The sequence below is a fragment of the Panthera onca genome, chromosome B2 (assembly GCF_046562875.1).
Source record: "Panthera onca isolate mPanOnc1 chromosome B2, mPanOnc1 haplotype 2, whole genome shotgun sequence".
Taxonomy (NCBI): Eukaryota; Metazoa; Chordata; class Mammalia; order Carnivora; family Felidae; genus Panthera; species Panthera onca.
In genome coordinates, this window is record NC_138343.1 from 44593986 (window position 1) to 44607758 (window position 13773).

Here is a 13773-nt window from a genome sequence, read left to right on the forward strand (position 1 = left end):
CTTTGATTTTTTTCTACAAATTATTGGAGATAGCTTATAAGACATTTAGAATGGAATATACATTGGAAATATAAATGGAGGGGCACCTGGGTGGTTCAGTCAGTTAAGCGTCCAGTTTCAGCTCAGGTCATGATCTCACAGTTCATGAGTTCAAGTCTCACATCGGGCTCTGTGGTGACAGCTCAGAGGTTGGAGCCTGCCTACGTATTCTGTGTCTCCCTCTCTCTCTCTCTACCCCTCCCTGACTCACACTCTGTCTCTCTGTCTCTCAAAAATAAACATTGAAAAAAAAATTTTTTTGAAGAAATATAAATGGAAAGCCAGGCCCAAGGTAAAGAAAAATATGAATATTGAATACAAAAATTACTGATTAAGTTTCAAGTTTGTCTATGCATTCAGTGACTGCAAAGTCAGAAGGAAAATATGATTCATTGTATAGACGTTAGTATAAGAAAAAAGAAGTGGGGCACATGGGAGGCTCATTTAGTTAAGTGTCCAACTTCAGCTCAGGTCGTGATCTCGCGGTTTGTGAGTTTGAGCCCCACATCAGGCTCTGTGCCGACAGCTCAGAGCCTGGAGCCTGCTTCAGATTCTGTGTCTCCCTCTTTCTCTGCCCCTCTCCCACTCACACTCTGTCTCTCTCTGCTTCAGAAATAAATAAACATTAAAAAAAGAAAGAAAGAAAAAAGAAGCAGTGTCCTTCCTAGTGTTGAATTTTAAAGAAAATTATCCACATGGGCCCTTATATAAGAACATGGGATATCTGGAAGGATAATATCCAGGACAGCATATTGATGACAAATGCTGTTGAAAATTTCCTATAGCTATTCTTTAAGTTAACTGTGAAAAAAAAAAAAAAATATATATATATATATATATGAAGTCAAGTTCTCTGACCTCTAAGCCACTTCCTCTATCCAGCAGATTATAAATAGTTAGTAATCAATGTACACATGGCTAACTAACCATATAACTTTTGGAATGAAAGCATAAACAAAAAGATAATTTACTAAATATCTCTTTATTTGCTGTAGACAATGCCTACTGGGTTATGAGTTATGGTGCACACATGATACCTGCAGAAAAATATAATGGTTCGCCGTAGGCTGCCCCCACGGCTCCCAGTTATACAGCTTTGTACCATATCTCCCTGTGCTTAGGACAGAGAAAAACCATCCCTCTGCAACCCATAACCCTCATCTCCACCCCTCATCCTGTTCCATACGTGCACACCACGATCTCCTGCTTCATCCCAAGTTCTCCCACTGTGGGTTTGCAGTTGCAGTCTCTAATCTACAGCTTGGAGAACGCCATTCAATATTTAAGTTTCCTCTTCTGACATTTAAAAGCATTACAGACTTTTGTCTAGTTTTAGTAAGAATACTAGAAAGACCAGTTCTGCCCTATTTTCTGTCAAGGTCATTTGGGAACCTAGCACTAGGAATTCTGCAGGATGGGTGCACAATTCTGAGGATGCCCTTCTAAGGCCATTGTGTTACTTACCGAAATTGGGTGACATGAACCGACTCAAAATCTTGAATTCTTTTGAATGCTTCTTTAAGCTTACAAACAGAAAAAAGGGCGACATGTTGATCTTTGCCCCCATTCGAGGAAGATATTTAAGCAAAAAACTGATGGAGATAATAAATAAACCAACAGAACCACTGAGCAAAGAGATACTACAAGAGGTAGTTGCTATTATACAAATATAGTTCAAATGGCACTTGAGAATGTACACACACACACACACACACACACACGAGTCACGCCATTTATTTTTTAGTTTGCTAATAAAGATGGAAGAACCAATTTGTTATAAGGGGGGATTGGGTGCCAGATAACACAAATTTACCCCCGAAATGTATGTTTTCTCTCTCATAAAAATACCACATGAATTTCCATATGCATTGAAACTGAATCTATTGGAAAGTATCTGTGTATGTCTTCAGTGAAAATCACATCTGAACCATCATCCGAGGCAGACGGGCACTAACCGAATTTTTGGATGACTTCATTATATAGTCCAGAATTTTTCTCAATAATTCTATTTAGCCTCTAACAAGAGAAGCTTCTTTCCGGAACAAATCCCAGATGCTGACAATTGAGCCTAGATCATGAAAATTTTCTTTTGACAAATAAAAAAACCAGAAAACAATCAAGAAGACTCGGTAGGATATGACTCACATAAATGAGCAAAAGTGAACACAAGAGAAATGGAACGAAGTCAATTACTAAAACTCTCCCAGAAAGAGAATGTTCAATGTACGTCAGTTGTGAGCTATGTGATTAACTGTTCTGTAATAACTCATTGAATGTGAATGATTAAGAATATGCATTAAATAAACACGCGGAATTGAAAACACTTGAACTTATGTTTAGCCAACAATTTCTTATGTAATAAGCAGAAAGTGCTTACTTGAATTTCAATTCCAGTTGTATACTTGGAATATGAAGGAGAAGATGAATTCAAAAGGTCTTTGGTAAATCGTTCATTGATTTTGAAAGTGCCCCAAACCTCTACGGGAAATAAAAAGAGGTTGATGGATATAAAAATTATTCGCTTGAATTTATGACAGCATAAAATTACAGAAGTACATTTGGAGCCCATCTATTTAACAGCAGTATTTCAATTTCTTTTTGTAATGAATGTTCACCTAAAATAATATAGGAAGTGTACATAAAACTAGATTTTCAACCGTGAATTTGTAACGTAACAGGAAAGTGCTGGTGATCAAGACAACTTTATAAGTAGGTAAACGTGTGGCCACCATGTGTGGTTTAAAAAAAAAAAAAAAGCAGTCACTTAACCCTGAAATATATGCCCATCTAGGCATTGAACTTAAATACTGTCCCCATTAAAAATTAAAAAACAAAACAAAACAATAAAACACTACTTGCTATCTCTAGCATATGCTTGTTTACCCATTGCTGGTACATTTTTGTTCAGGGACAAGTTGTTGCCCATTTTTATATGGATAAATACCATTTATCCTTCATTAAGGACCTAGTGAAATGTACTTCCTGTGCAAGCCGTCCCTTGATCCCCAGTTGCAAAGATTCTTTCCTTCTTCTAAATTCCTACAGTCCTTTGTTCGTACCCCCTTTACAACCTCTTGTACAGACATATCTATTTGTGAGCATTTCTCACGTTTATATGTCCCTGCTCCACTTTGGGAAGACCTTTGTGAGTGTAATCCCTGTCTCATCCATGGTTGTCTCTCTTCAAGATGGAATAGACACAGACCACCCTTCAAAAGGTAGAGTTTCATTCAAATTCGTTGAGGAAAATATATTATCTTCTTTCTTGTATTGTAGCCTAACCTCCCCAACTAGCCTTCTAATTCATACATAGAGAGAAGTGCTTCATTGTGTCCTCCCAGAATTTGCCTCTGATCCGGGTATAAAGATGGTGTTTCATAAATATGCATTGCCTTCGTGAATTGGCATTGTCCTGGGAAGGGGAGCGAGAAATGTCCAGAAGATCTGGGCTATTTCAGTTTTTCCTTCACCCTTTGCTCAGCTCTGCCCAAATCCAAAGCTTCAAGATAACTGGAGTAATCTCTGAGGAAACTTTTTAAAGACCTCAAGCCCTGAAGCCCATGTCATTTGGCTCACCTCATCACCCACTGAACATAAACCTAAGGCGACAGCTCACTCAGCTTCCACTGGTTTCCTAAAATGGACTTCTAATTTCTTGTTTTGTTTGGTAATGCATTCAGTACACCTACCTGTTGGCAGTTTTCAACATGTATTTCAATATAACCACTATGTGCTCCTCCCTGCTCTCACACCTCTAGACTTCCCTTTTCTGAAAGCTGATGTTGTCAAAAGAAACGAAAGAAGGCAGGAAAGAAAATCATTTACTCAAGCAGCTCCCCTACTTGGGATTTCAGTGCATCTCCCTAAATCTCAATAAAATCAGAGAATTGCAGAGCTCAGCTAGATGAACCTCAGGGTTGAACTGATGCTGAAATATCAACTTGCATGTCTGAATTTTCTGCAATTAGGATGTTCTCACTGTGTGCAGTTAAGCCTAGTGGGGTATACTGTTACCACCTGTTGATGACCCTGCAAATACTAGCTCTGCTAGCTCTGCTAGTGGAATACATGGGTGAAGAGCTAGGGTTCCCTCTCCATGGCTTGTTGGGTGCCGGGGTGCAGGCCTGGAGCTCTCCTCCCAGCACCCTGATGCGCTTACTTGCTCTCTCGCAGAAACTGAGGCTCTGGCTGAGGTTGTTGAGATGACAGTCACAGCTCTGGAGGGCTCCGGTCGTGTGAAGGTAGCATTTCTGGGGATCAAGGCATGAGGGAGGGAACCAGGAATAGCCGTCCTCACAGGAACACTGCAGGACCCCATTCTGGCGCCCACAGTCTGCACAGAAAACAGAGCTTGGTCTCACGGGGTCTGATTTATCAATTGACTAGCGTTGAGTTCTCATCCTTGTTTCTGACTTAGAGTCTGAACCCAGTGTTTCCCACCAAAAGCCAGAAGGATAAAACTAGGATGGCAATGTGTTTAAGGTAAGGAAACGTCCAACTCAATAGATTCTGAGGCTGATATCAAACGCCTGGCAAACATAAAATCAAGTGGCTGGGTCTAGCATCCAAAGGAAGGATGAATGCCCAGTAGATAGCCCTTGGCATGGCAAAGAGAAGCAAAAGAGGGTATATAAACCTGATAGTTATTTAAGAGTTCTAGAAGGTATTTCTCCACTACTTCATTGCAGGCTCCTCTTATCTACCTGACACCGTTTTTAGGTAGGCCCCTTAAGCAAGATGGCAAACACCGAGAGACATTTTTGAGAGTCATGAGGAAAAATTCCATCAGCCAATTCTGTAGTCTCAGTTCCTACTAACTGACCTAAAATGCCCCATCAAAAGGCATTCCTTTATAATAGACAAAAAACTGGAACAAAGTCACCAGACATCTTTGTGAAAACATGCATGATGATATGCAGTGAATGATTCTTTAATTTTGCCATGTGTCAGAACCACCTGGAGGGTCTCATCCCAAAGTTTCCGATTCAGTAAGTCTGGGATGGGGCCAAGGATTTGCATTTCTATTAAGTCCCCTGATAATGCTGCTGCTGCTAATCTGGGCACCATACTTTGACAACTACTGCTTTAGACAAATCGTTTAACATCTCTGAACCCCAGCATTGTGGTCATTAGTGCTGTTTGTCAATTAGTTCTTGCTCTTTTCCAGGCACATAGTAAGATTACATATCTTGCCCCTACCCCCTCCCCTTCCCCGAGGCTGAATGGAACCATGAAACCAGTTTTGGCCACTAAATTGTGAGCAGAACTAATGTGTGTCACTTCTGAGGTGGAGAATTCAACTGCCAATGTGAAACCCTCTATGTTTCCATTTCTTTTTGGCTCAAACTGGGTACATTTGAGGTAGTTTCTGATTGATTAGTCTGGATTCCCAAGTGACACAAACACAACCATGCTGCCAAACTGCAGTAGAGATATAGCGTGAAGAAGAAAGAACGCATGTATTCTTTCAAGCCATAGATATGGTGGGGGTGGTTGTCTCCATAGCATAACCTAACCTATCCTGACTGATACACCCACCTTTCCCATTTCTACTCCCAGTTCCCAGGGGGGAGATTTACATGTGGTGGCCTTTGCTCTGATAATCTTTATTGGTTCATGTAACCATAACAATGGAGGGTTCAAAAGCTTCAGAAAATTCTTCAAGCGTCTCTTCTCCTTGGAATCTCTGTAGGCCACCTGAAGCAGCAGCTCATATTCCTGGACTGAGCCTAAAGAGAGGAAGAGAGTCAGGAGTCTCCTCTTTCAGCCTGAGAGACAAATATTGTCAAGGAAACCACCATGAAGCAACCATCACATGTAGTCTGGGGGGTCACAGGCTAGGCCACAAAGCTTGTTACTGACATCTGCTCGTCTAGACATTAAGTGCAAATGAGCGTCCAGAGCAAACACTTGCAGACAGTCCCACATGTGAGTGATATATGTCTATCCCCCCACCTCTGCTCAGGCAGCTGCTCCCACTCTCCCTGACCCACCCTGGCCTCCCCCTGCTGACTTTACACAGTTCCTCAGGACACGTCCAAGGTCACGTTTCAGGGATCAAGACCCAAGGGAGAAGATGGGAGAAAATCCGAGTCACTCTTCCTTCTTACTCTCCCAGCTCTGGGCTCCTTGAAGTATCTCTGGCATAAAACCCCCAGTCTCACACTTAGCAAAGAGCCCTTTTTTCTCCTGGGAAGAGGTTCCAGCAATTAGCCAAGTTTGAGTACCTTATGTGATGTGCAAAAGCCAAACGAAACCAGACCCTACTCAAGTCTGATCAATGCCTTATCACTGCGGAGCACCTTTTGTTTCCCTAAGGAGAGGCCATTAAGCGTTCTGGGCTCAGAGAGAATATGAGTCCTGTGAGTATTCTCTCACCCAGAACTCATTTAGGCACGTTCACGTGAAAGTTAGTGCTTGATTTCATGAGGTTTCAAGATCCTCCAAAGTTCATCTATGGATCCCAGATTGAGAATGTGAAGGACCTTAGAGAAAAAGGGGGAAAAGGTGAACATCCTTTTATCCTGGGTCTCCTTTGATTTCCACTGGCAGTGAAATCTCTTAGAAGTCTTAGATTTCTCAAGACATCCATGCTTTTTGCAGGGACAGATGAGCTGGGAGCTTCTATGAGACTGTCCCATTTCTTAGGGACCCGGTGGGGATGTCCAAGCAAAAAGGAAATTTGTAGAGAAAAAAATCAGCAGATCAACCCCTAGACTTTTCAGAAGGCAGGAAGCTGGCTGAGGCTAACATGTTCCAGAACATTTATAAGAGCTTCCTATCTGCCATAACTTCCACCATCTCACTCCATAAAGCCTCAGCCCTGCCTCTTTCTCTCCCCTCCCTTTGTAGGCTGGAGCCTCTGCCCCAGGTTTGGGAGCCACACCAAGTAGAGAGAGCTAAGGGGACTCCTGTTCCCACTGCCCAAGCAGGTAAGAGGTGGGGGAATGGTCAGTGTCAGAGGTTAATGGCACTGGTTCTGGAGCCAGGTTGACTGGGTTTTAATCATTCCATTTGCCCCCTAGCTCTGTTTTTAATTTCACTATCTGTAAAATAAAGATCACCACTGTTCCTAAATGAGAGGGTCAATGTGAGGATTTAATTCGTCTAATGCACTTAAAATAGTGCCTGGCATCTAGTAACAGCTCAATAAATACTAGCTGTATTTTTACTCCGAGGGAAAATGTATTCATGGCATTCCAAATTGAATTTTTATTTCACTTTCTGAAGAATCATAGCCAGCCTTGCATGGTGGTAAGTTCAATGGCACCATTAGAACGCTGTTTTATGACAGACCACTGCACGGGGGAAAGGCTTTTGTGTACTGACCCAGGAACCGAACAACCATCTGTGGACATCATTATTTCCAAGAAATATATTTGGTGCTTGAAACATCAGAACGACAAATTAAATTTCAGAACACAACCCATTTCTCAATTGAGAGTTGTACCCACTAATGACTTTGTTAGGATTGAGATAAGGAAGGAAAGGGGGAGCTATTTGTCAGGTATGGTGCAGGATGCTATGCCTTCGTATGTTATTTAACCTTCACAAATGTTTTGCTAGTAGGGATTGCTGTTATTCTCATTTCACAGATTTAGGGTCATACCACCAGTCACAAGCACTACTGAGGTTTGAACCCTGGTCCCTTGGCACCAGTGTCTATCACACCACACTCTACAGGAGTCTCACCTGGATGCTTTTTCTTATTCACAGTGAGTCCTCTTTTTGTTTTCATGCCTTCGTTTCTCTATTTAAGAGGGGAACAAAAGAATAATTACAACATGGCCTTGTAATGATGTACTTCATAAGGCACTATTGGAACTCCCAGAACAATTGAAATTATGGATCTAAAAATCCAAGCCAGGGATGGTGGAGAGGTGGCCAGAGAAGACCTCACTGAGGCAACTTTTGAGCACAACCCTGAAGGAGGTGAGGAACTGAGAATCCCTGGAAAAGAACTTTCCAGGCAGAGGGAACAGTACATGCAATATCCTTGGGATGAGAACATGCCTGGCATGGGAGGACAGAATGAGGAGGCCAGAGTAACTCAGTGGAATGGGTAAGGGAAGAGGGGCAGGAAGTGAGATCAGAGAGTATCTCCAAGGAGACAGGCTGTGTAGATCTTTATAGGCTATAGCAATGGTTTAGCTTTTACTTCAGTGAGATAGGAACCCACCAGAGAGTTCTGAACAGAGGTGAGAGTGCTCTACTTTACCTTTTAGAAGGTTCAATCCCGCAGCCATGTTAGGAACAGACAAGCACAAAAGCAATGAGAGCATCTCAAGAGTTAGTGCAATAACACAGGTGAGAGATACTGAAGGTGTGGATTGAGGTGGTAGCCATAGAGGTAATGAGAAATGTTTGAATTCTGGGTGTGTTATAAAGATAAAGCAAAACAAAACAAGAGCCGATGGTTTAGATATGGATTCTGAGGAGAGCCAAGCACGAAAATAAATTTTCTTCCCAGGCACCTAGAGGGACAATGGCACCACTTGCTGAAATGAGAAAGGAGAAGCAGGCTTGGCAAGGAAAAACTCAAGAATTTAATTTTGGACTCATTAACTTAAGGGGCCTATTGGACGCCCAACTGGAAATAGCAAGTAGGTAGTAGATACATGGGGTTAGAGTTCAGGGGAAAAGGCTGAGAGGTAGATGTAAATTGGGGAGCCATCCGAGAACATTAAAACCATGATCCTAGATGAAAGCATCAAGAAAGTGAGCGTAGAGAGGGAAGAGAGTCCAAGGATTGCCCATGCCAATCTGTATGCCTTTTCTTGGTCAAAGAAACCATAGGAAGGAATGTGCTGAGCTAGCGGAGATCTCCAAGATGGTTCAGTCTGAGTTCCTTATTTTGTAGTTAGATCATCTAAGCTCCAGGAGATGAAACTGTTTGTCCAAGGCTACACAGCTCATGTTGGTAATGTTGAGACAAGAACCCAGGACTTCTAATTCCAAGTCTACTAACTTATATAGCTCCAGTTGCTGAGGGAGTGATAGGTTCTCAAAGTGCAGAGGGAGAGAAGAGTGGCGATAAGGAGGAAAAATGGGGCATGTGCCAACTCACCCCCAGGAAGCCTTCCAGGCCATCGGTGAGTGTGAAGAAAGAGATGAGCCAGAGCATGTGGAATTTCATCTTCAGCTGGTCTCCCTCCTTACCATGGACTCAACCATGAACAACCGGGGTCACGGTCTGTGGCCAGACGATTGATGTACCATGCAAGGCTGCAAAGCTGATGCAAAAAAAAAAAAAAAACAAAAAAACAAAAACAAAAACAAAAACAAAAAAAACCCAAAAAAACAAACAACAAAAAACCACCACCAACAACAAAAACAAAAACAAAAAAACAAGTCGTTCAAGCCAAAATTTAAAAATGCACACAGTGGTTGGGCCTAAATGAGCAGATCAGAAGCCCTGAGTGTTTGATGATTTTTCCATTTCACGTGTGTAGCCTGAGATACCATTACTTTCGCTCCAGTAGCAGAAGGTATTAAGTCTCTGTCTTTCCAAACTTCCCAGAAAATTGCTCAAGAGCACTCAAATTTGCCTAAACACAGGCTATTTTATTTTATTTATTTAAAAAAAAATTTTTTTTACATTTATTCTTGAGAAACAGAGTGAGACAAAGAGTGAACGGGGGAGGGGCAGAGAGAGTAGAAAACACAGAATCTGAAGCAGGCTTCAGGCTCTGAGCAAGCTGTCAGCACAGAGCCTGATGCGGGGCTCGAACCCACGAACTGTGAGATCATGACCTGAGCCGAAGTCGGACGCTCAACCGATTGAGCCACCCAGGCGCCCCAACACAGGCTATTTTAAAATTATGACTTGCTTGGGGTGCCTGGGTGGCTCAGTCGGTTAAACGGCCGACTTCAGCTCAGGTCATGATCTCGCGGTCCTTGAGTTCAAGCCCCGCGTTGGGCTCTGTGCTGACAGCTCAGAGCCTGGAGCCTGTTTCAGATTCCGTGTCTCCCTCTCTCTGACCCTCCCCCGTTCATGCTCTGTCTCTGTCTCAAAAATAAACGTTAAAAAAAAAAATTTTTTTTTTTAAATTATGACTTGCTTAACTTTGTGACTAAATGCATTCAACATCCAGCCTTTTTATATTTCACGCTTTCCCTTTTATCAGTAAAAGCAAGCATTAAAATAACCAATGATCCTTAGAAGCGTTAATATATATGGAATATATATTGGAATATATATGGAATAATATGGAATCAGTGTTTAAGCATAAAAGTAATAATCAAGCGATGCAGCAAATTTCTTTCTTTATAGTTGACGTAATTATCAACAAATTATCCTCAAGTTTATGGTTATGTCAGAAGAATTGAGACAAAATTCAGCACATGGTCAGGGTCACAAAATTTATCATTTATACCCGGGTTATTTGGTTTCAACAACAAAAAAATCACTGTAAGTTAGAATTGTTATGTCCAATATAGTAGCCACTGGATACATGTGGCAGTCTGAATTTTAATTTTAATTGCAATAAAATGAAATGAAAAATGCAACACCTCAGTCACGCCAGCCACATTTCAGGCATTCGATAACCACATGTAGCTGGCGGCTACCAGTGTTAGGCAGTGTAGACACAGGACATTTCTGTCATTGCCAAAAGTTTTATTAGGCACAGAATAGTATTCAGCCTTAAAATAAAAGGAAATCCTGTCCCATGATACAATATGGGTAAACCTCAAGAGCATCATATTAAGAAAAAGAAGCCGATTGCAAAAAGGCAAATCCTGTATGATTCCACTTGTATAAAGTATCTAAAGTAGTCAAGCTCATAGAAATGGAAAGTAGAATGGCAGTTGCCAAGGGCTTGGGGGAGGGGGAAATGGGGACTTGCTATTTCATGGGTCTAAGTTTCAGTTTTGCCACATGAGAAAGTTCCAGAGATCTGATGTATAACAATGTGAATATACTTAATTAACACTACTGAGAACACACACTTAAAAATGGTTAAGATGGCACATTTTACTGTACGTGGGGTTTTTCCCACAATGTTTGAAAAGTGGTAATGGACAGCATCGACAGAAATGAAGGAGTGCAATGGGCTCGCAACATTCTTTCACATCGCCATAGGAAACGACGAAAAAATAGGATTGCTAGCCTCGATAACCCACCATTAGAATAAGTGTGCTTGACCAGCAGTACAGAAAACGCAGAGTTGGACCCTGCCTTCCAGCTCTTACCTGGTTTCCTGGGTGTACCTTAACCCTCACACAAGTCCTGACATCCCTGACAGGCGCCCACACTTGGCCCTCTGGTCTGCAAGAAGAGAAAAAAGGCATTAGGGACAGGATAAAGACTACCATAGGCGTGGCCTACGTGTCAGCAGCGATCCTTTCCAGGGCTTTCTAGGGAAGTAAGAAAAATAAGCAATGAACCACATACAACTTTTGTGTTTACCTTCTCCCCTTAGGTGAATTTCGGTCCTCTCCCGTCGCTACCTTCCCACTTGACAAAACTCCTTCGAAATCTACTGATGTTAACTTTCTCTGAGCAGCAGCCTATGCTCCAGATTGTTCTTATAGATTCTTGCTTCTCAAAATGTATCTTCTTCGGGTCCTATTCCTTCTGGCCTGCTCTGTGCGTTCTCAAAGTGATGGATATTTATGCTTAGGGCAGTGTTTTTCAAATATTTTGACCAGGCTTGATAAAAAGAAATATATTTTATAACATGTGCATGTATAGACACACATATAATAAAATGTAGGAGTATGTATGTATAAATAACAGAATAGTTAAATAACAGAACAATTCTGTGAAACGGAACTTAATAATTTCTGAGACGTGCCCTTGGACATTTCTATTTGTTTTTTTGTGTGTGTGGTTGCTGTTGTTTTTTTTTTTTTTTTTTTTTTTTAAATTTTTTTTTTTTTTCAACGTTTTTTATTTATTTTTGGGACAGAGAGAGACAGAGCATGAACGGGGGAGGGGCAGAGAGAGAGGGAGACACAGAATCGGAAACAGGCTCCAGGCTCCGAGCCATCAGCCCAGAGCCTGACGCGGGGCTCGAACTCACAGACCGCGAGATCGTGACCTGGCTGAAGTCGGACGCTTAACCGACTGCGCCACCCAGGCGCCCCGGTTGCTGTTGTTTTTATTCAAATTCCAGTTAGTTAACATACAGTGTAATATTAGTTTCAGGTGTACAAAATAGTGATTTCACACTTCATACATCACCTGGCACTCATCACAGCAAGTACCCTCCTTAGTCTCCATTGTCCATTTAACCCATCCTCCCACCTACCTCCTCTCTGGTTAACCATCAGCTTGTTCTCTTTAGTTAAAAGTCTCTTGGTTTATCTCTCTCTCTCTCTGTCTTTTTCCCTTTTCTCATTTGTTTTGTTTCTTAAATTCCATGTTTGTGGAAAGCTATTTGTCTTTCTCTGACTGACATATTTCAATTTAGTGTAATACTCTCCAACTCTACCCATGTCATAACAAATGGCAAGATTTCATTCTTTTTTATGGCTGAATAATATTACACACACACACACACACACACACACACACACACACACATGCACACACACACATGCACACACACACACACACCACATCTTTATCCATTCATCAGTTGGTTATTTCCATATCTTGGCTATTGTAGATAATGCTGCTATAAACATCAGGGTGCATGTATCCCTTTGTATTCTTCAGGGAAATACCTAGCAGTAAAATTTTTGGATAGTGAAGTAGTTCTAGTTGGAACTTTTTGAGGAATCTCCATACTGTTGTCCAGAGTGGCTGCACCAGTTTGCATTCTTACCAACAGTTCAAGAGGGCTCCCCTTTCTCCACATCCTCGTCAACACCTGTTGTTTCTTGTGTTGTTGATTTTAGCCATTTTGACAGATGTGAGGTGATATCTCATTGTGATTTTTATTTGTGTTTCCCTAATGATGAGTGATGTTGAGCATCTTTTCATGTATGTGTTGGCCACCTGAATGTCTTCTTTGGAAACATGTCTATTCATGTCTTCTGTCCATTTTTTAATTGGATTATTCATTTCCTGAGTGTTGAGTTTGTTAAGTTGTTTTGCAGATTTTGGATACTAACCCTGTATTAGATATGTCACTTGCAAATATCTTCTCTAATACCATAGGTTACCTTTTAGTTTTGTTGATTATTTCCTTCACTATGCAGAAACTTTTTATCTTGATCAAGTCCCAATAGTTCCAATACCTTCTTGGAGTGCAGCCACATTGCAGAGGAAGCCTGTGCTCTTTCCAACCCCATTTTCACTTTTTCTCCACCTCCAGGGAAAACATTTTAATGTCAGTTCCTGAGCACTGTTTGGACCACGGTCTGTAGTGGTGAAGATTTCAAAGAGGGAAACAGTCTCTGTGCATGTAAGGTGTGATCTATCCTGTCCTTGTGCCAGGGTCTGTGTCCCAGTGGGAGGCTTGCCCTCATATGGCTCTTTCTCTCAATTCTCCCTCTCAATCTCTCTCTGAAAAATCTTCTTTCTCACCTATGTTGTCCAGACTGGAGGCTGCAAACCCAACCCGATAAGGCCTACATGACAGCCTGGGCATCGTAAGGAAACTCTTTCTCATACTTTTGGCCTCTTTATCCACTCTTCCTCCCATGTGGAGGGTGTATTCCAGGCTGGCTCCTCGGACTTGCTAGAAATGGTAAACTGTCACTTACAGTCAGGATTTCAGAACAGTGATTCCCAGTCACCGCTCTGTAGGCCAATCATGAATAGCTAGACTATAAAACAAGATG

The 13773-nt window shown here is 41.7% G+C and overlaps 1 protein-coding gene across 6 annotated transcripts in view; it reads right to left on the reverse strand.

The window, feature by feature from the left end:
• The window catches only part of ADGRF1 (adhesion G protein-coupled receptor F1), a 46467-nt gene that overhangs the window by 18727 nt on the left and 13967 nt on the right, over positions 1 to 13773 (reverse strand). For 4 of the 6 annotated variants that reach the window (XM_078446979.2, XM_078446974.1, XM_078446976.1 and 1 more), the window contains 7 exons: positions 11233 to 11308; positions 9107 to 9272; positions 7732 to 7789; positions 5619 to 5768; positions 4199 to 4372; positions 2417 to 2517; positions 1504 to 1562 (listed from right to left, as the gene is read on the reverse strand). In XM_078446979.2, coding sequence (XP_078303105.1) covers positions 1504 to 1562; positions 2417 to 2517; positions 4199 to 4372; positions 5619 to 5768; positions 7732 to 7789; positions 9107 to 9175 — 611 coding nt within the window. In that variant the 5' untranslated portion in view covers positions 9176 to 9272; positions 11233 to 11308. Of the gene's footprint in view, positions 1 to 1503; positions 1563 to 2416; positions 2518 to 4198; positions 4373 to 5618; positions 5769 to 7731; positions 7790 to 9106; positions 9273 to 11232; positions 11874 to 13773 lie in introns of those variants that run through there. The other 2 variants (XM_078446978.1, XM_078446975.1) reach the window with 2 other exon arrangements.